General features: G+C 40.6%; 1 protein-coding gene across 2 annotated transcripts in view; it reads left to right on the plus strand.

Moving 5' to 3' along the window:
* Nucleotides 1-11,556: 11,556 nt before the first annotated feature.
* The window catches only part of Gtpbp4 (GTP binding protein 4), a 28,075-nt gene continuing 14,370 nt past the window's right edge, over nt 11,557-25,261 (plus strand). The window contains exons 1-8 of one of the 2 annotated variants that reach the window (XM_027948027.2): nt 11,557-12,678; nt 15,008-15,178; nt 18,675-18,778; nt 18,863-18,999; nt 20,281-20,381; nt 21,702-21,794; nt 22,723-22,914; nt 23,343-23,408. In XM_027948027.2, the coding sequence (XP_027803828.2) occupies nt 12,631-12,678; nt 15,008-15,178; nt 18,675-18,778; nt 18,863-18,999; nt 20,281-20,381; nt 21,702-21,794; nt 22,723-22,914; nt 23,343-23,408 (912 nt within the window). In that variant the 5' untranslated portion in view covers nt 11,557-12,630. Of the gene's footprint in view, nt 12,679-15,007; nt 15,179-18,674; nt 18,784-18,862; nt 19,000-20,280; nt 20,382-21,701; nt 21,795-22,722; nt 22,915-23,342; nt 23,409-25,261 lie in introns of those variants that run through there. The other variant, XM_071619874.1, reaches the window with a different exon arrangement.

Raw genomic sequence — 25,261 nt, forward strand, 5'->3', positions numbered from 1 at the left:
TTGAGGATCAGAAAAAAATGAGCTGGGCGAATCCCAAGAAACCTCCTCCGAACTATGTTGTGCTCAAGTTGTGTCTTCACCAGCAGTGGGTAGGGTTCTCCTTTGGGGAGATGTCCACTCAAATAGACAGTATTGATGAAGGCTGTATGGCTTCATTCTTCCAAAGAATTGCCCAACTGACTGTCATGGATTCTCAGCCCCCAGTTGGCAGAAGCTGCAGGAACCAAAACATTGCCATTGATTGAAGAATAAAATAAAAATGGTTTGTGCCATGTGTTCTCACGCCCACTTTGTTAAGTACACATCTCACTTTTCCCCATGCCTTTCATGAGTAAGTGGACATTCATTGCTCAGGCTGGTCTTTGCTCATCAACTGGTGGTTCAAGGGGTCCCAGCCTGCATCAGAACCTGGTCTCAGGAGGTCTTCAGTCTAGTGTAGTGGTAGAAGTGAAGCTCAGGAGTCCATCCTGAGCTTGGCTCTGTCTGGCTTGGAAACTAGGAAGTTTCTGGGCATAACATTCTTATCTGCAAGCCAGAGATAAGAACAGTGCCCACTTGGGGGTTATTGACCCTCCTCCCACAGCTACTGTGAGGATGAAATGGACAACACAGGAACCGTCCTGCTGGTCAGGGCTCAGTACATGTGGACTGTTGTTTTTCTGATATGTTTTGTATGCAGTGTCAAAAAACAACCAAGACATCGAAGGGATCATCTTATCTGCCTCATGGGCATCAAAATGCTTTACCCATTGACAAAGTGAAAACAAAACAAAACAAAACAAAAACAAACAAACCTTAAAGGAACACAACCATCCATTGGCTCCAATCAGTTTCCCTAACACTCCTCATCCTATGACTTGTCATTCTTATTGAACAAATAATTCCCCTTATTCGGTATGCCCCCTTTCTGCCTATTGGAATTGCAACCATATTGCAAGATGCCCATGTAATCCTGCCTTCTCTATGAAGCCTTCTTTTTTTGTTTTGTTTTTATTTGTTTTAATTAGATACACATGACAGTACAATGATCTTAACATATCATACATTTGAATCAGATGGGGTATAATTTCTCATTTTTCTGAGTGTACAGGTTGCAGAATCACATTGGTCATGCAGTCACGTATATACATACAGCAATAATAATGTCTATTTTATTCTGTTGTCCTTCCTTTCCCCCTTCCCCTCCCCTCCCCTCCCCTCCCATCTCTATGAAGCCTTCTTGATTCCAACAGCCCCTGACAGTCTCCCCTACCTGTCAGCTGGACAGATTGCCTATATCAGCCTTTCTCAACATTCTCTTGCTGCTGTGCATGAGATGATTATATTCATAAGTGTTGTATATTTACATACTTCTGGGGGTGTACAGAAATGCTGTTTTGTAGACAGGTGTGGCAGTCCATGCCCATAATCCCAGCTACTCAGGAGGTTGAGGCAGAAAGATTACAAGTTTGATGCCAGCCTGGATAATTTAGTGAGATACTGTCTTAAAATAATTTTTTAAAAGGCTAGGGGTGTAGTGTAGTTGTAGAGTGTTGCCCAGCAAGCACAAGACCCTGGGTTCAATCCCTGGCACTGGAGAAAAAAAATATTTTTCAGCCCAAATTAACTAGGTATGGGGTATAGTAATTCTTGGAGCACTGCCTTTTTTTCTTCTAGTCAAGAGATCTCCTTGAATGGCATTATAGGGAGTCTTCAATCTGTGCTACTTCATTAAAAAAAGAAAAATGAATTTGTTGACAAACTTGGTAACTTTGTAATTTGTAACAAATGGCTTATAACAAGTCTCACAATGACAATTATATGCCCATTACATGGAGCTTGAAAACCACTGATCTATGTTTCTAATCTGAGCAGTTCTCATGGGCTTGTGTTATAACAGCTTTAAAAGTAAATTTTCAGTTGATTTTTGGGGACTTAAAAATGTGCTTTCCCATAAGCAATTAAATCAAAATTGGCAAAGTTCTCAGGACACCACACATGAATATTCTGCTGGACTAGGGTGTGAAATGCACCTCTGATATCAAAGAAAATATTAGGCATTTGGTTATTTGGGATTGGCTAACTTCACTTAGCATTATCTTCTCTAACTCTATCCATTTACCTGCAAATGCCATGATTTTATTCTCTTTTATTGCTGAGTAATATTCCACTGTGTATAGGAATAGATGAACTCTAGATAGGGCAGAGGGGTTGGAGGGGAAGGGAGGGGGCATGGGGTTAGAAATGATGGTGGAACATGATGATCATTATTATCCGAAGTACATGTATGAACACACAAATTGGTGTGAATACACTTTGTATACAACCAGAGATATGAAAAAATGTGCTTTATATGTGTAATAAGGATTGTAATTAATTCCGCTGTCAAATATAAGTAAAAAAAAAATAAAATAAACTTAAGTCTTCGGGGAAAAAAAGAAAGAAAGAAAGAAATGCACCTCTGAGTAGTGGAACGTGGGCACAGCTCCAGGGAACTATCGCGGAGCTGTGTTGTCTGATTGACTAGGCAGCAAGAAGAGAGAAGTGTGTGCACATTGTGCTAGAGGGAGGGGATGGATTCAGGAGGGTACAGTAGATCAAGGCAAGAAGGAGGTTCAGAAGGGAGAAAAGCAGAGTAAGGAGAGGAGGGCATACTTGAGCTTTGGTTATTTATAAATATATATGGTATTGGTTAAATTGTTACCTGTTCCATTCCTGTCTCCCTGGTTAAGAGGAAGACTTCATGAGCACAGATAGGGTGTGAAGTACTGTTATATTCCACTAAGGTATTTCATACAATACAGCTTTGTACACAACAGCTGCCAGTGGGTGTCAAATGATCAATGATAATGAGTGGCATCTCATTATGTTCCTTTTAATCCTGGGAAATTACCCTAATGCCTTTTAGCATATTTAAAGAAGACTTAATGTCATCCTGTGTGTAGGCCATGTTTTTGTTTGTGTTATTACTGTTTGAGTAACTATTTTTTAAGTATGACAGTTACTCTTAAAGCATGGCTTATCTTACTTGGACTTCCTATTTGATTTGTTCATTAACTGATGACAGATGGTATTTGTGTACTGCCGTGATAAACAGTACCCACTATTTGAGAACAAAGCTAAAATGATTCCTGAGACTTCTATGTGTTTGTACATCAGGTTCCTGCGGCTTCCATAACAAAGTACCAAATGCCTGATGGCATGAGTAGCATATTCGCACTGTCCACACCTGAAGAGGCTAGGCATCTAAAATCAAGGGCCAGCTCTCCAAGGGCTCCAGAGGACAGTCCCTTCTGCCTCTTTCAGTTTCTCATGTCCACCTGTAATCCCTCACATTACTTAGGTTTTGTTCCTGTCACTCGAGCCACAGGCTGTCTCTGTCTCTGCCTGTGTTCTTCTATGGTTTTCCCTCTGTGTGTCCACCAAAAATTCCTTCCTAAATAATCTTTGGATAGTTTAGGAGAGTGTTTAAAAATATTTTTGGCACCTTCCATTGTATTCAGCATGAGACTGATCTGGGTTTCTAGCTGGCCCTGTGAAAGCAATGGAACTTCTTCATTTTAAAATTTGCTATTGTGTGGCACAGGAAAGAGGTGAAATTGCCTACATCTCTTAACCAAATGGTAAACCTGCACCTAGCATGTCTGCTAGTCAAAAGTACTCTAAGTCTTCTAATTTTTCAACCTCTTTTTATATTTTATTTTAAAAAATAATTTAGACTCCATTATATTTGCTCATGGAAATTTGGGTCAAAAGGGAGAAAAAGAACAAGTTGTGGGGGCTGAAATACTGGAAGCACCATCTGAGGGAGCCAGGGATAGCAGGTAGCAATTTATCTTTGCCTAAATATATCAAATCATCAAGTGTTATATGTCAGTTTCCTAGATTTTCTGTTTAAAATTATTAAAATTTTGTACAATTCCACTTTTTCCACCTATCACTCATTCCAGTTCTTTTCCATTTTGAATATGTTTCAACTATTTTTACTGATATTGGCATGGGACTCTGCCATCAAAATTTTGAATATGAGAAAAACTTATTAAAATAAATCAAATCTGATTTGAATGAGTCCCAATGGAAAGTGAGCATTGAAGACTTACATCAACAGAGACAGACATAAGAAAAAAGGAAATAGGATATTCTAAAACACCATATAGGAATTATTCACTAGTGTTCCCTCATTGTGTTTGCTTAAGAGTTTGGAAATTTTACTTTGTCAGTTTTCAGAGATACTGATGTGTTTCTGAAGTTTTTCAATGAGTGAATATTTGTACAGAAGATTTGTATCTTTATTAGCCAGTATGGTTGGGAACCTGGAATGAATGAATAATAAGAGGGTTTGTTGCCTATCCCTTAATACAAAAGTTATATGTTCTAATTTTATAGTTGAAAAAAAAGTATTTTGATATTATTTTTTAAAATTTATTTATTTATTCTAATTTGTTATACAGGATAGCAGAATGCATTTCAATTCATAGTACACATATTGAGCATAATTTTTCATTTCTCTGGTTGTACACAAAGTAGAGTCACACCATTTGTGGATATTATTTTTTATCTTACACAATTTTTGAATTATCCATTTGACACAAATTTACATAGTATCTGTTTTAGATGCCAATGTGGTAGACAGTTTGAAAATAACTATTACTTCCCCCTTCATTGTATATCCTGTGACTAAATTTGGACAATGAATTGAAGCTGACCCATTTCATTATCAAACTCTTTCACTTTTCTTTAGCATGGCAAATGTCAACATTTGTTCGCTGGTTTCCTCAATGACCATCCTGAACAGAGCCCCTGCATACCTAAGATGGGTATCTCAGTCAACCTGGGCTTCTATAACAAAATAGGCTGGATGCTTAAACATAGATTTGTTTTTCTCACAATTTTGAGATGGTAGTTTAAGGTCAGGGTACTAGCATAGTTGAGTTCTGGTGAGGGATCTCTTCCTGGCTTGCAGATGGCTGCCTTCTCTGCATCCACACATGACCTGCCCTTGGTTCATGTCCGAGGAGGAGTGAGGAGAGCAAGTTCTCTGGATCTCTTCTTATAAAAGTACTAATCTCATCATGAGGGCCTCACCCTTATGACCTCTTCCAAACCTAATCACCTTCCAAAGATTCCCCCATCTCCAAATGTCATCACATTGGGTGACAGGGCTTCAATGTGAATTTAAGGAGGACACAATTCACTCCATAGCAGTGGGCAAGAACCTTTAGAAAGAAATAACATGATGCTTATATTAGGATTTTTTTGTATCACAGCATAACTTAAACCATGCAGACTGATACATCCTGAATATTGATATTCTTTTAATATTAATAAATATTCTTTTAATAAATATTTTTTAAATTCAAAAGCAATTGAAGTGAAGGCCCTTAGCTTACTAGTAATCTAAAAGTTGGTGGCAGGTTGGGATTAGAACTTTAAACCTTCTATACCTGGGAAACTAAAATTTCTGTAACATCATGCTTTCCTCAGACAGATCTTCATAATCAATTTTTAAACTTGTGACAATATTATTACATCATCAAATAATTTGTTCCAGGCTTTACCCTGAGGGTTAGACAGCACAACTAGCTACTTACCCAACTTCCATAAATACCAACAATTCCGATGTCTGTTGCAACATGAAAACTGTCTTTTCTTTTCTTGAATTTCTTTTGGGGATGGTGGGGATGCTAATCTAAAGAAACTCTGCCTATAGAAGTTAGGAATCATTTAGAAATCAATCAATCAAACATGAAGACACAGATTCCAATTATCACAAATCTTCTCTAAGAAAGAGGTTGCAAGATATTTAGTAAACTTAAAGGTCCTTTAGGATATTGCAAAATGGAAAGAATGGCATCAATGTGTTAGTATAATAGACCGATTCATATGTTGGTGTTATAATTAACATATAGAAACATCCCCTATCAACAACTGCTGGCATGAGCAAGGGCAGAAGTTCATCAGCCCAGGAAGCAATGGTCCCACCTGAGTGTGATGTAAGAATGAAAACAGAGCATTCGCACAAAAGAAACCCTGCCTATGTATACATATGGTGCTTTAGCCAAACACCTATTTACAAATTATTTCCAGATATGACTCCACATGTAATCCACCGTGCACTGCCATTTGAATACCAAAAATTAATAACATCAAAGGTCAGGAACAAAGTGACTCCTTGAAAACAGCAAAACAGAAAGAGCAGCTTTGGAGTTCAGTGGCCTAGCATCAGTCAGTCCCCAGTGTGGTCTCAGCACACGGCTCAGCCTCTCCAAAGTCGTCGTTCTGACCTGCAGAACAGAGAGGATCATTCCTTTCTCGCTGAGCTATTGTGAGTAGTACCTGGCATGTAGAAAGATTTCCCTGTGTTGCAATTAAAAAGGTTCAATGAGAATTCAAGAGCAAATGGAAATTTAGGAGATATTATTGAAACTAAGCACTTAATAGGAAAATAGATAATACATGATAATATATAAATAAAAGTAATCTTTTGTACATTTACCAGGCATGTGACAAACACTTTACCTTTATTAGTTTCACTCCACACCAGCCTTATTCTGTAGGCATTACGGGTGAAGAAATAGAGGTTTAGTGGGATGAAAAATTTGTCCAGGATCACATGGGGTCCAAACATGAAGCCCACACTATTAAATTATATAAATCTGAAAAGAATGTTTGGTTGCTCCTTTTTAGGGTGGCTCTAATGTCATTCTAATGTGGAACTGCCTTCTACAAATGAGGGTACTTCCTGTGACTTTTGAATTCAAACCTGATCTGTTGCTACACTTAAGATTCTACAAGACTCTCAGAACTGGGCTGACAGACACTATAAATCTAGTGTTGTTATGAACAAAATCCACTTGCTAAGTAATGCCACTCTGATGAAATTTCCTTGCCTTGAGTTTTCAGTATCAAAGGAGATTGAAGATGAGGAAACCCTTGACGTCTTCATCCTTCAGTGAGTTCTCTTGGCACCAATCACTTTGACACAGATAGACATTTGCACATGCAGATCTACATTGTGTGGGCTCCCCTGACCCTGCATCCAGGACTTGAGGCATCATCAATTTATGCCAGGAGGCCACAGGTCAAGAGTCAGAAGCAACACTGATGGGTGTTAGTGAGATGTTATCCTGCCTGCCTCCAGGGCCGCTCAGCTGCAGTGTGTCTTCAGTATGTAACATGCAGGATTGCCAGTTGGCTTGCTGAGTGAAGACTCATCCGAGTAGACACTGTCTCACAGATCTCAAGTGTGCAGCCTCCAAACCCCAGGCCCTCAGCCTCTCTCAACACTTTTGGGGACCAAAGTCCAAGGAGCCCCAGGCCTGAGGCACCTTCCTGGGAGTGGTCCCAGGCTGTCCTTAGGTTGGAGGGCCGGTGTGTGTTTTTCTCCCTGTGGTCTGTTTTTTCTGACCTAATTTAGGGCTTTGCACGGCTGGTGTGACAGCACTGTGAGTTCTGTAAGAGGACTGAGGAGCACACAGATTCCGAGTGTTCCAGACCTGGCTGCACTGGGAATTCATTCAATCTAGCTGTCAATCAGTGGAGTCCCACAGTCACCAGGAGTGCTCAGGGCAATGATGCTTGCTGTGAGGTACAGCAGAAAACACACAGTCCTTGCCCTTGAAGAGTCGGCTCCCTCTTTTGGAAATCAGATGTACCTGGGGGAACATCTAGATATTTCAGAGAAGCATGTGCTTTGTGCTGAACGAGCTGGCCAGAACACAGTTTCTAAGATCAGGGAAATGGCCTACAGACTCCCTGGAGCACTCCTAACACCTTCCACGACAGCACAGCTACCTATGGCTAATCCTTCTACAAAGGTTCCTTTTAGGCAAGAAGTTTAGTCCCATTTCCCTGGCACAGAGTCTACTGCAAGATGTACTTTTCATCAATCAGAATTACAGCAACAAGAAAGTAAAACAGAGGAGACCAATCCCACAAAATAAGGTCTGAAAAATAAAATAAGACTTTTTACCAGGTAGTGCTTGGGTAGGCAGATGCCTGGCAGGTCCCCTTGAGGGTGTCCTTCAGTATAGCTGAGCCTTCCCCCACCACAAGGCACCTCTCTGAGTTCTGCTACCTCCACATCTCCACGGTGTGGCACAGCTGTGGCAATTGGACTTCTGCTGAAGGTGGCTTTCAACACTTCTCAAACGAAGGACCTTGATAGCTTAGTTCTCTAGAGAAGGGAACCAGCAGTGTTCACGGTGAAACCTGTTCTCAGTAATCAGAGACACACACACGCCTGCCTCAGGAAGTCACAGGCAGAGAGACAAATCACGAGCTGACAGGGAGGAATGGTGATTCTCCTTAACACGCAGGTGATGTAAGATGTTTGGTACCCCACCATTGGGTTATATCTCTGGCCCATGACGAATGCGATGTTTGTGCATTCACAGGCATCCTCTGCGGCTGAACAACTTGAAAACCGTTAGCTCTTCACAAATGGTCTTGTTTCCCATTCCCTCTTTTCTAGTCACACGGATAGACATGCAATAAGAAGGTGTTTTATGTATCTTCGTTTTATGTGCTAATTCTTATTCCTTGAAAAGCTAACAAATAACACAGGCTCTGCATAGCCAAATTTTACTAAACTTGACCTGTTTGCTGCAGGGAAGTATGCTAATCACTGAAATGACCAGTTTTGCAAAGGAGAGTTTAATCATGAGGCACCAAGCACAAGAAGTCTCAAATCCACCTCACAGAGGACAGAATTGGGGGATATTCATGGGATAAAGAAGCAACGTAATTTTAGGCATGGGGGAAAATGACTCAAGGTGAATTGGTGGCTGGCACACGTGCAATCAATATCTGTGACTCTTCACAGGACGTATGTTCAGAAAATGGCTACACTACATGATCCTCAGGTAAAGTTTTAGGCTCCTGGTAGCAAAAAGTCATCCACTGGAGACTTGCAGAGGCCCAAGTGCAGAGTCAGAGTTTCAACAGAAGTGGCCTTCAAGTCCCTGAGAAGTAACCTAGGCAACCGTTATCATCATAACCCACACATCAGAGGTATTATCCACAGCAAAGCTAGTGGGAGATGAATGTGACCTCCAAGATTACTGATTTTTTTGTAAGTTAACTAAAAGCAAGTAACTGAAAGCAAGTAAAGGTACAGGGTTCATGCAGCTTTTCCCTGGGTTTCACAAGCATGCAAAGGAATGAATTTCTTGGCATCTGTGGAAACTAAGAATTCCTGATAAGAAATGTGGCCTTTAAAACTTTGACCCAAATAAAGTTTTTGAGTTAAATTTTATTAGTGAGTCATCACATGAGTGCCTTTCCTTCTGTGCCTGTGCTTTGCATACTTATCTTGCACAGCTGTCATAAACAACCCTTAGGAGAGGGGCCTTTTGTGAAAGAGAAAACCAGAACTCTAAGGAGTGAAGTGACCTGCTCTAGCTCACACCACTTGCAAACTGGAGCTGTAGCCAGAAGTTGGGCCCTATCACTCTTCACCACAGCTCAGGCTATTTAAAAATAATAAGTTGTTCAGAAAGATAATTTCAAGTTCTCAGGAAAATAGTAAAAATAGCAATATGTATTCATTTTTCAATGTCAGGATTTATAAGAATCCTCTCACACTTATTTTCTGACTTGAATATTAATATACTTTCTTTTCATCAGTTACTTTATTTATTATTATTATTTTTTTGGGGGGGGGGTAACCAGGGATTGAACTCAAGGACACTCGACCACTGAGCCACATCCCCAGCCCTATTTTGTATTTTATTTAGAGACAGAGACTTACTGAGTTGCTTAGTGCCTCACTATTGCTGAGGCTGGCATTGAACTTGCGATCCTCCCATCTCAGCCACCCTAGCTGCTGGAATTACAGGCGTCCACCACTACGTTCAGCTAGTTACTTTCTTTTAAGGGGTGATTCTTCTATATGAACAAGTAGTCTTCAACTGTACTGCATAAAACCAAGAAAATCACATATATTGGTATCTAATATTGTTATCATGAAAAAACTTCTGTCTCCTATACCTACTATTTATACAGATGTTTGTGTTTAACTGAAAAGACATGGGGCCTTAGCTGGGTCTAGTCCTGTTGGCCATTTAAGTCTGTGTGACTTTGGATAAGAAGCAAACATCTAATCTTAATACCACATAGAAGACTGTTGGGAGAATTTTTGGAATACTAAAAAGTAAAGCATTTTGTAAACATTAACATGCCTCACAAATCTAAGATATCTTCCAATTATTGCCTGGAGTTAAGAGCTAAAGGATTGATTGGTCTTATCTAAATACCAGAATAAAAAAAAAAAAGGAGCTGGCTATAGGAAAAGTGGAAAAGATCAAGGGAACAAGGAGAACCTGGAAAAAAAAAAAAAAGCAATGAGTAATTAGTTTTGCTAATCTGAGAAATGGTGGCCAGGACTATCCAGTGATTTAGAAAATGACTGTAGTCAGTGAATTGTTTTTCTTTTTTAAATCCTGACTCCACTCTTTTTTTTTTTAATTTTATTATTTTTTAGTTGTAGTTGGACACAATACCTTTATTTTATTCATTTTTATGTGGTGCTGAGGATCAAAGCCAGGGCCTCACACATGCCAGGCAAGCACTCTACTGCTGAGCCATAACCCCAGCCCCAGTCAGTGAATTTTTTAAACATTTTTATTTTTTTTATTTGTTTTAATTAGTGAGTCAGTGAATTTTAATGATCATGGAGGCTTCCTTTAGAAATACCACAAAGACATACGAGGCAAGCTTATATAACTTGCTGATGACACAAAAATGAGCAGTATATTGGGCTGGGGTTGTGACTCAGTGGTAGAGTGCTTGCCTTACATGCGTGAGGCACTGGGTTTGATCCTCAGCACCACCTAAAAATAAACAAACAAAATAAAGGCATTCTGTCCATCTACAACTACAAAAAAAAAAAAAAAAAAAAAAAAAGCACTGGATTTATTAAAAACAAAAAACGAGCAGTATAGTTAAATGACAAAACTGATTAAAGACGATTTTCCATATTGAAATGTCATGAATTTATGAGAGACATTATCATGTAAGAACAAGAGAACTTGTTCAAAGAGTCCAGAAGTGAGGGGGAATGACTGATTGAGAAACAGTATGGTAAGCAGGTAAGTTGCTTAGGTTCAAACCCAACTCTACTGCCCATTAGCTGTACAACCATGTGCTGGTTACCAGCCTTGTCGTGCCTTGGATTGCTCACCCACCTCATATGGCTGTTGTAGGAATTAAATGAGTTAATCTGGGATCAACTGATTTGAACAGTGCTTTATTCAGGATTAGCCCTGCTTAAGGGATGTAGCCCTGGCTTACCTGGGAATCATCCTACCATGAATGGAAATTACCATGGTAAGTGTCCAAGTGCTCCTTCCTTATCTAATTTCTCCTCTATTGGCCTCAAGAGGCCCTCAACTGTCCCCTTGGTTCTCCTGTGCGCTATTGCTCCTCCCCTGTATCAAGCTTCTCCTCTCTTTCCCTGTTCTTTCCATTTCCTGACTTCACCTTTGCCCCTGCATGCCTTATCCACTATCCGGTGTTCCTTGGTCTGCCCAGCTCCTGGCTTTGTGCCCAGTCTGGCGCAGTCTCAGTGGAAGTCTGGCTGTGGGCTGCCCTCTCTAACAGCACGGTGGGGGTGGGTTTATTTATAAAAAGCAGATGGTGGTGAGTTTTGATTTTCAGATATGCTGACTTTGACATATTTGGAATCATAAAAGTAGGAATTTCACAACTGATTGAACACATTAGTCTGCAATTGTGACAGGATCAGGCTGGAAAAATCGTTTCCTGGAGGCATCCGCGTGGAGGCTATCTGAGAAGGTAACCGCTTAGAAAAAGAGATTCTGGAGAGGACGAGCTCAGGGTGGAGGACAGGCTGGAGGAGTACCCACCGTTAGCGGGAGGCAGTCGGAGGTGGTCAGCAGGGGCCGAGTTTTAGACCTTAGAGGAGACGGGCATAACAGATGCACAGGAATAGAGGAGTGTTTGAAGGAGATGCAAAGAAGGGAAAGAGATGCCCGAGAAAAGGCCACTAATAGGTGGGTCAGAGGAACGTGGACGGTTCTGTCTCCACCGGGAGTAGACGCAACACGGCAGGGCTCGGATGAAAACAGGTGGCCGAGCTGAACCCGCAGGCGAGAGGGCAGGAAGAAGGCCGGAGGACCAGTCGGCCGCAGGCACCCATTCCCCGGAGGGCCCCGGGTACTGGTTAGGTACTTGGTGCCTCTGGCCCGGGCTTGGGCAGGGCCTCTGCAGCGCACCTGGCCGAGGGCAGCACGCGCTGACAGCGGGACACCACGCACCGTCGCTTCCTGCCACTGAGTCAGGCAGCCTCGACCACTGCGACACCCAAAGCAGGGCTCAGGTTGAGACTCACCTTACCTAGCAAGGAGCAACTTTCCTGACCCCTCAAACCCGACTGTGCTGTCCCCCGCCGCCCCAGTTCAACTGGCCCCCACCCCTCGGCGGCGTACCTCCGGGCCGCGAGGAGGTGCTGTGAGACGCGAGCGTGCCGTGGGGAACGCGGGCGGTGCCCGGCGGAGACTCCGGAAGTGACGCTACTACTGAGCCGGCGGCGGAAATGCAATGCGCAGCAGGTGGCAGTAGTCCCGCCCACCCTTGACAGCGGAAGTCCGGTCCATCTGGCGGAGTCTCCTCGTGCAACCTACCGCCAGCATGGCGCACTACAACTTCAAGAAGATTACGGTGGTGCCGTCCGCCAAGGTAGGCGCCGAGGGAGAGGCTCCCCATATCTTGCCCTTTTCCTTGAATAGGTCGTGCGGAGGGCCCAAGCCTGTAGCCCTGGGGCCTGGAGAGGGGCGTGTTGTGCCCTGTCGTCCCCCGGTGTTGGGCCTCGCTTCCAGGCAGGCCTCGTCCTCTGGCCATCAGGAACCCCCAGACAGCGGCCTCACTGCCTGAGTCCGAGCCCTCCGCCCCCAGGCCAGGGGTTCCCCGGAGACCAGGGTCCCTGCGAGAGCAGGTGATCCCGGAGGGACTGCCCAGGGGGTGGGTGGTGGCGAGCGGTGAGGAGACGCCCCAGTCGTGGGCCTCCCGCGCAGGAGGCCGTGGTTCATTGCTGTCATGGTTTACGACTTCTTAGTTTTAGGTCTTTCTTCTTCTGTCGGATTGGGAAACGCAGTTGTTTCAGTCGCAGCAGGGTAAACGTTTCTATAGCGTTATTCGGAGGTAGCAAGAGGCAGCCCCCAAAATGTTGAATATTGAGAATGTTCAGTCAGGTTTTTCCGTGGACCTGCGGTGTGGGTTGTGATGGCGAAAGCGCTTATCAGGAAACACGTGTTTGTCGGGCAATCCGTGGGGCACTGCACAGAGCCAATGCAGAGGATGAGTTGCTCTCGTTGAACGTGGTGCACTGTGAATATAGACAGTGTTCTTCCTTTTATTCAAGCGCCAAAGGTGGAATGAGATTGCCTTGGAAAGCTTCTCCAAAAGCTAGTATTTTACGTTCCTAGCATAATATTAGTAGTCATTAAAAATTTTTTTTTGTAGATGGACAGGATGACTTTATTTTTATGTGTTGCTCAGGGTCGAACCCAGTGCCTCACATGCGCTGAGCAAGCACTATACCACTGAGCCACAACCCCAGCCTGAATTAGTACATTTTTACCTACAATCATTCTGGTACAGCTCTCTCTAGATTGTACTATCTGGAAAAAAAAATCGTTTGTAGGAGTCATGTTTTGTTTGTATTTTTGGCCCTTATGATATTTTCTCATCCATCTGTCAAGTTTGTTGAAGTAATTTGCAGAGTTTTATCTGAAATACAGCTCTTCGGATAATGTGAACTTTGTTCATATAAAGACTCATGGAGAACTTTAAAATATATTAATACAATTTCTATCTTCTATTGTCTTGAGTGATATCTGTATTTCTAGAGAACAGATGAATTTGCTTATGTCTAAAAGATGACAACAATTTTCCTTTGGTGATTGGAAGTGAAAAAGGAATCACAGTAGGAAAGCGGGGCTCTCACAGTTCATTGTAGTATCTATTGAGTGAGTGATGTTTGTGTAAGGGATTGTGGGTACAAAATACATAAGATATCATTGTGGAAGTTATCTAGAGGTGTAAAAGAAGCACTTATAACCACACTAGAAATAACAGAATTGTTATAACAAAGAAATATATAGTATATACAATTGGCTTCTTGGTTATCTGTGGGTTCCACATCTGGATTAACCAGCTGAAGATAGAAAATACTTTGCTTAAAAAACATGCATATGTACTGAACACATACAATGGGAGAGTTGGGAAACTTCATGTATTTAGTACCTAACCCTTTATGGGTTCTTTTGGGGAGAATAGAGATCCCATGTGTAGTAACAAAAGATGTGAACATCCATGCCTTTCATAAAATTGAAAGACAGTATTGCGATCACTGTTTGTTTTCTCTGTCACTGGATCCTGAGTTCCTAGAAGGAAGGATCAATGTCTTGTTCATTATTTTATCTTCAGCACTGAAGTATTTCTGTCATTCCAGGATAAAAAATGATCAGTGTTGTTGAATTAATGAAAGTGTCGAGGAGAAATCAAGTAGTTTTTTTATGGCTATGTATATGATTGAAGAAGTAGGGGGATAGATTCCTTATTAAAGAGAAGCAGAAGCTAGTTGCACTGGGGAATGCATTGCAAACATTTTTTTTTATATCCTCTAATGGTCACTTACGTGCTTATGGGAAATTACAAACAGTGGGTTTAATTTACCCACTATTTTATGTCCTTTTAAAAGTCAAAGCTATGCATATGGAAATTGCAAGATTTTTTTTCTTTGTTTTTCAGATTTATGTTTTAATTGTCTGACTATAGTTTCAAATATTTTTAGGTATGGGGCAAAATTTATTTCAGCAGCTATTCAGTGTTCCTTAAGGGCCAGGAACCATACAGATGAAAAAAGTTGTATATTAAAAATTTAGTTAGAAAAAATACTAGTAATTTAAAATATGTAGTACAGTTAGGTATTAGTGTTTTAAGAAGATTTCGAACAAGTGGACGAAAGGTAGATGTTGAATTGTGTCTTTATTTTCTTTAATTGCAGGACTTTATCGACCTGACATTATCGAAGACTCAACGAAAGACTCCAACAGTGATTCATAAACATTACCAAATTCATCGCATTAGACATTTTTATATGAGAAAAGTCAAATTTACTCAGCAGAATTACCATGACAGACTCTCACAGATTGTAACAGATTTTCCCAAATTGGATGTAAGTGATTCTAGGAGTTGTGTATGGTCATATAAATGCGGGCCTTCAGAGAATCACCATTTAGCCAGTTTGATATAGTCATTTGACAGAAAAAGAAACAGAAAATAATTGATATGCTAGCATTAAAGCTGGGAACAGGATCTGTTTTTTGTTTTGTTTTTTATTTTTAGTGTTTTTCCTCAACCAGATTCCATCCAGTGAGGCCCAAAGCTATCTTACCTGACTTTCTTTGAAACCTGTAGGCTTGCAGGGACCAACCCAAACTAGATAAAAGCTGTGGTTATAAACTCTAAAGCTCAGGATTCTCTGATGGGCTCACTAGGACACACTGGCATGTCTGAGCTTTGTCTTCTCCCTCTGGCTGGGGCTTTTTCCTCTTGGCTCGACGAGGGTCAATGTGCTGAGGTCCACCACTGTGATCTTGTTACTTTATCAGCGGATGATGGTCATTTCAGCACTTATAGTTTTCTTCACTATCAAGAAGAGATGGCAGAGGGAGTTGTGATTCCTGCATTAAGCTAAAGAAGCTGAGTGATTGCCTTACTCCTCAGCATACTGTAGTTTACTAAGTATATTTCTATGCTTAGCTATAGAGATATGAGTAGAAACTGCTTGACAGAACCTAATAGCAAAATTTGTGAGTGGCTGTGTAGAATCACAGAGTTGCAAGGTTATTTGAGGTTGTGAAGGATCTGGGTATCAGAACAGTCTTAAAGCCTAAATTGGTCATTGCTGCAAAGTGGTCCTGGAGTATAGGTGAGACAGAGACAAAAGGTGGGTTTATGTGAAATTTTTTTCTTTCATATTTAAAAAATAAATATACAGAAGTGTTTAAAATACGAATTAAAAAATTCCTGTAAAAGACAGGCACTTATTTTGTCTCTCTAGAACTTGACACAGGTGCTCAGTGGATATTGAATGAGTGAATGATTTACTGGGGGAGGTCAAGTACTGGAGATTACCCAAGGATGAAAAAAGAGATTAAGAATGATATTATTGGGGCTGGGGCTGTAGCTCAGCAGGCAGAGTGCTTGCCTAGCACATGTGAGGCATGGGTTCCATCTTCAGCACCACATAAAAACAAATAAAATAAAGGCATGTTGTCCATCTACAACTACAAAAAATTTGAAGAAAAAAAAATGAGATTATTACCAGGCATAGTGGCACTTGCCTGTAATCCCAGTGGCCTGGGAGGCTGAGGCAGGAGGATCGAGAATTCAAATCCAGACTCAGCAACTTAGTGAGGCCCTAAAAGCAACTCAGTGAGACCCTGTCTCTAAATAAAATTGGGGATGTGGCTCAGTGGTTAAGTGTCCCTGGGTTCAATCCCCAGTATCCAAAAAAAAAAAAAAAAAAAATTATTCTAAACTAACTTGATATTAGGAAGCACCTGATTTAGCAAACAATTTATTTTTATTTTAATGTAATTACCATCACATTCATTTGATTCTTTGTAACAATTCTTATCTTTTCTTCCTCTTCACTTTTTTTTTATACATTAGAGATGGAAGAGTTCAACTACATGAACATTGTATTACTGCTACCTAGTAACAATCTAACTCTCTACTCTGAAATTGTTCTCAGATAATTGACAATAGTCAGTCACTCATTGGACACTTACTGTGTCAGGTACGGTTCTGAGCACTAGGAATACAGCAGTAATACACTAGGAATACACCATTTCAGTGGGTGAAAGAGTGATAAATCAAAGGTACATAGTATGTCAGATAAAAGAAATGTAGCCAGGTCAGGGGAGTGAGAAGTGTCTGCAGGGAGGTGGAGCAGTCACCAGAAGTGAGTGAGCCCTGTAGGCCAAGAAACAACAAATGCAAAGGCTGTGAAGTGGAGGAGACCCAGCGGGTGGGGCAGAGTTTGTGAGGGAGAACTGGAACAGGAAAGGGAGGGGCCTGGCAGTGTGAGTAGGTCTTCCAATTCTATCCTTAAAGAAGAATTTAGAGGGTTTTGGGGATACCTAGCCATTAGGAGGTCAGTGCAGTGATTAGGATGTGTGATTTTAAAATCATGGTAACTTAGATAATTGGGATAGTGGAAAGCTGTTGAGAAGTGATTGGCTTCAGGATTATTCAGAAGCAGAACTAAAAGGATATGCTCATAGATTTGATACAGGGTTGAGAGAAAGAATTGGGAAGACTTCAGGGTTCTCCACCTTGGATGTCAAGTCTTGCTGTTCAACACACTGAGGAAGACTAAGAGGAGCAGGTCCAGGCTGTACATGCTATCTTGAGATGTGTGTGAAATATCTGAGTAGAAATGCCAAAGCCATGTAGAAACAGATTTGTTTCATACGTAGGTACATACTGGGGATTGAACTCAGAGGCGCTTTACCACTGAGGTACATCCCTAGTCCTTTTATATTTTTTAATTTTGAGACAGGGTCTCACTAAGCCTCGAACTTGGTATCCTCTTGCCTCAGCCTCATGAGTTGAATCCAAGGGTGCTTTCTGAGCACCCCATTCCGGCATTTGCCAAGAAGGGAACAACAAAATGGAGCAAGAGGCAGAAGGATTGTGGGATTGAGGAATTTTTAGTTTTTTAAAAGATATGGTCCCAGCTGCTCAGGAGGCTGAGATAGGAGGTTCTTGAGTTCAAAACTAGCCTCACCAAAAGCGAGGTGCTAAGCAACTCAGTGAGACCCTGCCTTGGGCTGGGGATGTGGCTCAAGCGGTAGCGCGACCGTCTGGCACGCGCGTGGCCTGGGTTCGATCCTCAGCACCATATACCAACAAAGATGTTGTGTCTGCCGAAAACTAAGAAATAAAATATTAAAATTCTCTCTCTAAAAAAAAAAGACCCTGCCTGTATTTAAAATACAAAATAGGGCTGGGGATATGGCTCAGTGGTCAAGTGCCCCTGCATTCAATCTCTGCACGCCCTCCACCGCCCCCCCCCCAAAAAAAAAAAAAAAGATTTGGCAGCTAGCAGCACACCTGACCAGTAAATAGTCAGGTGGAGGAAAGAATTTCTGGAGCTTAAGTTCCTGAGTAGCAGGAGAGGGTAGGATCTGGTGCATATGGGGAGGGCTGTCCTTGGCTAGAAGGAAGGTTAGGGTGTAGATAGTTGCTGTCTCTCTTCTGATTGCTTCTGCTTCCAATTTTTTCCCCCTTCTTGGCACTGGGAATGGATCACTCCCCTATCCCCTCACACATGCTAGGTGAACACTCTACCCCTGAGCTATATATCCTCAGCCTTTTTTTGAGATAGGGTCTCACTAAGATGCCAACACTGGCCTTAAACTTATAATCTTCCTGCCTCAACCCTCCAAGTATCTGGGAGTACAGGCACACATCACCATGCCCAGCTTCTTCTGCTCTTAAGAAGACTAAATTGAAAGGGTCATTGGTTAGGAGAGGGGTGTGGAGAGAAGCTTGGGTTTAAATAGAGAGGAAAAGGAAATTATTCTTCACGTGTTGTTTAAATGTAAGGATGTGAAACTATTGAACCAACACAACTGGTCTTTTTTGTTTGTTTGTTTTAGGATATCCATCCATTTTATGCTGATTTGATGAATATTCTGTATGACAAGGATCATTACAAGTTGGCTCTAGGACAGATTAATATTGCCAAAAATTTAGTGGACAAGTAAGGTATTTTCTTAAAATAGTGTCTTTTAAGTTATTGTCAAAAGTGATAAAAACAGGCTTACATATTTTTTTATTTTTAAAGTGTTGCTAAAGATTATGTACGGCTTATGAAGTATGGCGATTCTCTCTACCGCTGTAAGCAGCTGAAGCGTGCTGCCCTTGGGCGAATGTGCACCATTATCAAGAGGCAGAGGCAGAGTTTGGAATATCTGGAACAAGGTACTTGTTTTACATGAGCACTTTTTTTTTTTTTAATGTTTATTTTTTAGTTGTGGTTGGACACAATACCTTTATTTTATTTATTTTTATGTGGTGCTGAGGATTGAGCCCAGGGCCTTGTGAGAGAGCTCTATTGCTGAGCCACAACCTCAGCCCATCCCCCGCCTTTAAAATATACATATATTTTTTTTCTTTAAAAATTTTTGTTTTGGTGCAAAACATACATATATTTTTTAGTTGTTAATAGACTTTTATTTTATTTATTTATATATGGTGCTGAGAATTGAACCCAGTGCCTCACATGCCAGGCAAGTATGCTACCACTGAGCTACAGCCTCAGCCCACAAATGTTTTTTAATGTGTTTTGTTGAGGTGATTGATACTTGTTGAGGACTTATTCTTAAGGTGTTTGTTTTAGAGATGATGGGATCAAATGATTTTTTTTTTAGCATAATCTATAAGAAATTCTAGTAGGCTAGTTATTATTGAAAAAGTACATAGTAATTATAATGTCTACAAACTATAATTACTATTAAACAAAAATACATGTTTTTAATACTGAATAGGTAAGACATAGATGTGAATCTTGGGAAAATACTGAAGAATATATGAAAGTAAAGTAACTCACAGTTTTGTTTATTATTGACAGTTTTATCTTTAAAAAATGCTTTTATTTAACAGAACAGTTTCTGAATTTTGGAAAAATTTTGTGGAAAGAGTTACTACCTCCTACACATGTGTTTTACACTACAGTCATTTTGACTTGTCTGGTTTTGTTCTCCTTTCCATTGCATTTTATATATCATTTTTGACCAGTTTTATGATACGTGAGTACTTTGAAAATTTTTTCCTACATGACTTTTGGCTCTGCAGGATACCCCAGTGGGTGCCACTCAAGTGTGTGGTGTTGCAGATGAGGCAATTAAATGGAAGTAGTTCATGGGATAGCCAGTGTGTGCTTCCAAACATGCTGCTGTCCCAATAACCTCACTTAACAAAAATCATCTGGACGCTTCTCCAGATGTGTTTTTGGCCTCCTCACCTTTGACTTATTGAATCAAAATAGCAGGTTGGTAGGCCTAGAAATTTTTGATTCATCTACATTTGGGAAATACTATTATATATGCACATATATACTCTGCAATTTTTCCTTTTTTCCATTCAGTTATATTTTCTCCATCACGTTTGGGTAATAAAAATTGAGTGAGATTAATGTAACTATGAGCTTACAGTGTAGCTAAATTTTGAGTCTCTTAATCTTTCAATTTAAACTTTTCATAGTGCGTCAGCATTTATCCCGCTTGCCAACCATTGACCCAAATACAAGGACTCTACTTTTGTGTGGGTACCCAAATGTTGGGAAATCCAGCTTCATTAATAAGGTAGGTGTGTTTTTTTATTATAAAGCAGATTATTTGACTATACTAGGACAAAGTGATACTGTATTCTCACTTGGTGGAATTTAGGACGCTTATGGTAATGTTTCTGGGTGACCGGTTAGTGCTTTAGTGAACACTACCCTAGTCTTCAGGAGGTCCTGATACCAGGTTCCCCTCAGGAAAGTGTAATTCATTGTCTGAACCTATGCTTATATTGCTATTACAACAAAACAAAACAAAACATTATTTTAAATTCTTGTATGTGCCTCACAATTTCTGAGGAATTTTAGAAATTTGAGTGCTTTTATGATGACAACTAGAAAGCTTTTCACAGGTGTGTTTTATCAGCTTATCCTGGGAATAGTTGTGCCAGAGGAGTATCTGTGGCAGGTGACACTGAGCTGGACTCTCCTAGTCTGCAGCTACTCTGTTGGTGGTTTGTCACTTTGATTGTTGTGTCATCTTTTATATAAACTGTGAGGTCCATTGTAGTGGTCAGTTGTTGAGTGTCTCTCTACCTGAGTGAATTTATTAAGATCCAAGTGTAATATTTAAGTAATTGAGTAATTTGGTACTTCAGAACAATTTAGCTGATCTTGAGGAACCTAAAAGGAATGGAAACAGCATTTAAAATGTTAGTTTAAAACTAGCAACCGTTGAGGTATCAAAAAAAATTGCTAAAATATTAGGGCTTACATGGTACAAAGAATAATTTTTTGCTCTGAAGCAGATCAGTGGTTTTATTTTGACAAGTTACCCTGGCATGATAACAAGCAAAGCTCTCCATGGTCTTGGTTGAAGTGTTAAATGCTTGTCAGCATGGGCTGAACCTTTCTATGACCAGCCAGGACTCTGGGGGCTAGTGTGGCATCTGCTAGCTACATCTGGCTCTTTTAAATTGTATAAACTAATTAAAATGAAAAATTCAGTTTCTCGGTCACAGGCACCATATATTAATTGTTCATTAGTACCACACTCTGGTGGGGCCCCATTTGGAAAGTGCAGGCATAGAGAGTTTCTGTCAACAGAGAGCACTCTTGGGTGGTACAGGTAGTGGGAGAGTGAGAGGAGGTGTTTTCCTCATAGGCTGGACCTTCCTTTGCCTCCTGAGACAGGTCCAGTGGTTTGAGGGATGAGGAATCAGTGCATTTACCAAAGTTAATAGCTCCTGACCTATGCAGTTTAATCATGTGAAGTTTTTCTGGGTTTTTCCTTACTAAAAATCAGTCTTAAGAATGTATAGGTATTGTGCTTACATTATTTGAGAAGAAATGAGTTATGGAACTTGTGTGACTGTGGAAGTTTTCATTATTTTTTTTCAAGGTGACGAGAGCAGATGTTGATGTTCAGCCCTATGCATTTACCACCAAGTCTCTGTTTGTTGGGCACATGGATTATAAGTATCTGCGTTGGCAGGTAAGCGTCTTATCTGTACATATACAACAGACCTTTTTGTTTTTGGATTGTTTTGGATTGATGTTCCTAAAGAACTACAGTGTTTGTCTGTATTCCATAGTGCACTTATTTATTTATCTCCTTTATGAGCACTGTCCTGTAGGGAGGATTCTGAGGATTAGGAAAGAGATTTTTCTGATGTCATCAAGAACTTGAAATTTCTTTTATTATGAAAAATGGGGATGTATTAGGGCAGTTCATATTTTATATATAATTCAGAGGCGGCAACCAGCTGCCAGTGTGTGATTTAGTGATTTTATTTCATTATTATTATTATTATTTGGTACCAGGGATTGAACCCAGGGATGCTTAACCCACTGAGCCACATCCCCAAAACTTTTTGTATTTTATTTAGAGACAGGGTCTCACTGAGTTGCTGAGGCTGGCTTTGAACTTGGAGTCCTCCTGCCTTAGCCTTCTGAGCTGCTGGGATTACATGTGTGCACCATCACACCCGGCTTCATTTCATTAGTGATTGCTGCCAATGAAATGAAATTCTCTTTGTATCATTCCTAACTCTGCCACTAGAAATGGCATCAGCTATTTAAAAACATGAAACAATTTGTTTCCATAATTGAATTTGACTTTAAAAATAACAAAATAATTCTTACAACCTGGGAGAGTTTGCTAGTTATTCCAGTTTTTATGTTATGGTCATTAATGAAAAGGAATAGTTTATCTCAAGGTATTTGGTTAGCTCTTTAGCTCTGCAAGGTCTCTACCTCTTTTGTTTTAATGTATTAAGAATGTGTTTTTTTCTTATTGCTTTATGTCATCATTTACTTGTTTTGTTAGGTCTAGTTTAGGTATGTGAAAATGACTTCTGGGTTGTACTGGACAAGAAATTTATGAGTAAATGTATGTAGGAGTAACGAAGTCTGGTTATTAGGTTGTAGATACTCCAGGGATTTTGGATCATCCTTTGGAGGATCGGAACACCATCGAAATGCAGGCTATCACGGCCCTGGCACATCTTCGAGCTGCTGTTCTGTATGTGATGGACTTGTCTGAACAGTGTGGACATGGGCTGAAAGAGCAATTAGAACTTTTCCAGAATATCAGACCTCTCTTTATCAATAAGGTATTTACAATCACGTTTTAATTTACACAGTACTTCTGCCTTGTCTGTGGGGAATGAATTGCAAGATGCCCCCCCCCCCCGCCCCCCGCAGTGCCTAAGATCACAGATAGTACTGAACAATGTGTGCTATTTGAACAAAAGCACCATGATGCCACAATAGTTGATCTGATAACTGAGATTACAAAAAGTTATTGACTGGTTGGTAGCATACACAGAATGAAGACACTGGTCAAAGGGATGATTTACATTCTGGGTGGGATGGAGCCGGGTGGTACAAGATTTCATTGTACTACTCAGAATGGTGTACAGTATAAAATTATGAATTGTTTATTTCTAAAATTTTTCATTTTAATATTTTACAGATGGGGGACTGCAGTATTCCCCAATATGAAAGAGATAATTTTTTGTTTTTGTTTTTTGCTTTCTAGCCTCTTATAATAGTAGCAAACAAATGTGATGTGAAACGAATAGCTGAACTTTCTGAAGATGATCAGGTAAATCACCTTAATATTTTAATCACTTTTATTCACTATTCTGAGTTCTCTTATCAGCCTAAGTTTTGAAGGAATTTAGCCTTAATAGGCCAGATACTATCCTCTGTAGTCAGTGGAATAACCATTAGGTAAACCTAAGACACAGGTTCTATGGAACCATCTGTGTGTTTGATGGGTTGATACATTGAACCTTTGAAAAATGTCGTTACTTTGGAAAGGATTATTCTTTTGAATTGGTGGCTTAGAAGTAAGTTGTGGAGGTGTGTTTATCTCTTCCAGGCCTCAGAATATCAGGTATACCAGGGCAGCATTTCCAAAATAAAGTTCTTATTAGGATGTATATATGTAGGTGTTAATAGAAAGGATTCTGTGGTGAAATGAGTTTCAGAAACGAGTGATTAAGTGTAGGACAACAAGAATCTCTAAGCTCTTATAAAGTGGGGCTTTCCAGAATTGCGAGTGTCTGCTAACATATTCTCTGGGAGGCAGGCAATGTAACGAAGTGTGATTTTTCAAATAAATTTGACTCTGTAGCCCTTTTTAATAGGCAGCTTTTTGGATGAACAAATACTTTGAGAGACATGTACTACTATAGTGGTTTTCACACTGGTCCTTGGAGCAGCAGCACTGTTATCACTTCTGCCTGCTAACTTGTCAGAAATGTAGATTCCTGGGTATACCTGGCTACTGAGTCAGAAAGCCTAGGGTATGGCAGCAGTCTGAGTCCAGCAGGCCTTCCAGGTGACTGGAGTGCACTAGAGTTGTGAGAACCACTGCACTTGAGTGAGAAATGCTGTCTGGCCACGTCCTGTGGAGTATGCTTCATTGACCCAAATTGAAGAAGGTCCTGAGGTCAGATGAGTGTGTTGTTTCCCGTTCAATGTCTTTTTCTACTTGGATGTCTTATAGTTGATAAGGATTAGCTTTTCTTAAATAGCCATGCTGGTTTTCTCAGGACACAGCAGTGAATTCTTTAAATTATTTATTAATTATATGAATACTGATGCCAGAGAATTATTTGTCTTTGAAAGAACTTTTATGTCTACTAGGTGATTTTAGTTTTTCAGTCTTAAAGGCATTGGAGGAGAAGAAGAGTTGGGGGGCAGTAGGTAACATCAGAAAGGTTTAAGAAGTATTTTGTGGTCAAATGCTTAGGCTTCGGGTTAGACAACCTCAGGCCCCAGCTTTACTACTTAACCAGCTGTGCGGGGGGGGGGGAATGAGGTCACTCTTCTGAGTCCTGGAGTGGAAGTAATAAGGTCATCTTTACAATCCCCAGCTTGCCCAGAGAAGGTAATATCTAGTTACTTACCAGCTGTGTGGTAGAGAAGTAGGATGACATTTTGGAGTTAGCTTATCTATTAAGTGGAAGTAATGCCACATCATTGATTGTTGAGAAGTTTTCATGAAATCAGGAAGCAAATGCATAACAGGTACTGTTACAATATTGTTGTTTGGTTAAGTGAACATTATTTTACAGTGATGTTGTTACATAATAGTTACACATATGACAACTATCACATGCATAGGTAGGCTCAGTGACCAGCCTTTTTTAGGGTCATAAGTTGCCAAGTGGCAGAATTGGTGCTCAAACCCTTGTTTTCCCTGAAACCACAAGCTGGGGATTGTAAAGATGACCTTACTTCCCCACCACAGCTGACAAGTAGCCAATGTCCCAGGCATTACTTCCACTCCAGGACTCAGAAGAGTGGGACCTCAGATGCTGTACTAATGGAAGTAGACCTGTTCTTGAGCAGCTTCACTGTCATGTGTTGGTCTTCTGCCTCTGAACTGTGGTTATGTACTCAGTTAGATGTAAATGTGGCATTTGCTGGAGGGTGTGCAAATCAAGC

Source organism: Marmota flaviventris, chromosome 12 (assembly GCF_047511675.1).
Source record: "Marmota flaviventris isolate mMarFla1 chromosome 12, mMarFla1.hap1, whole genome shotgun sequence".
Taxonomy (NCBI): Eukaryota; Metazoa; Chordata; class Mammalia; order Rodentia; family Sciuridae; genus Marmota; species Marmota flaviventris.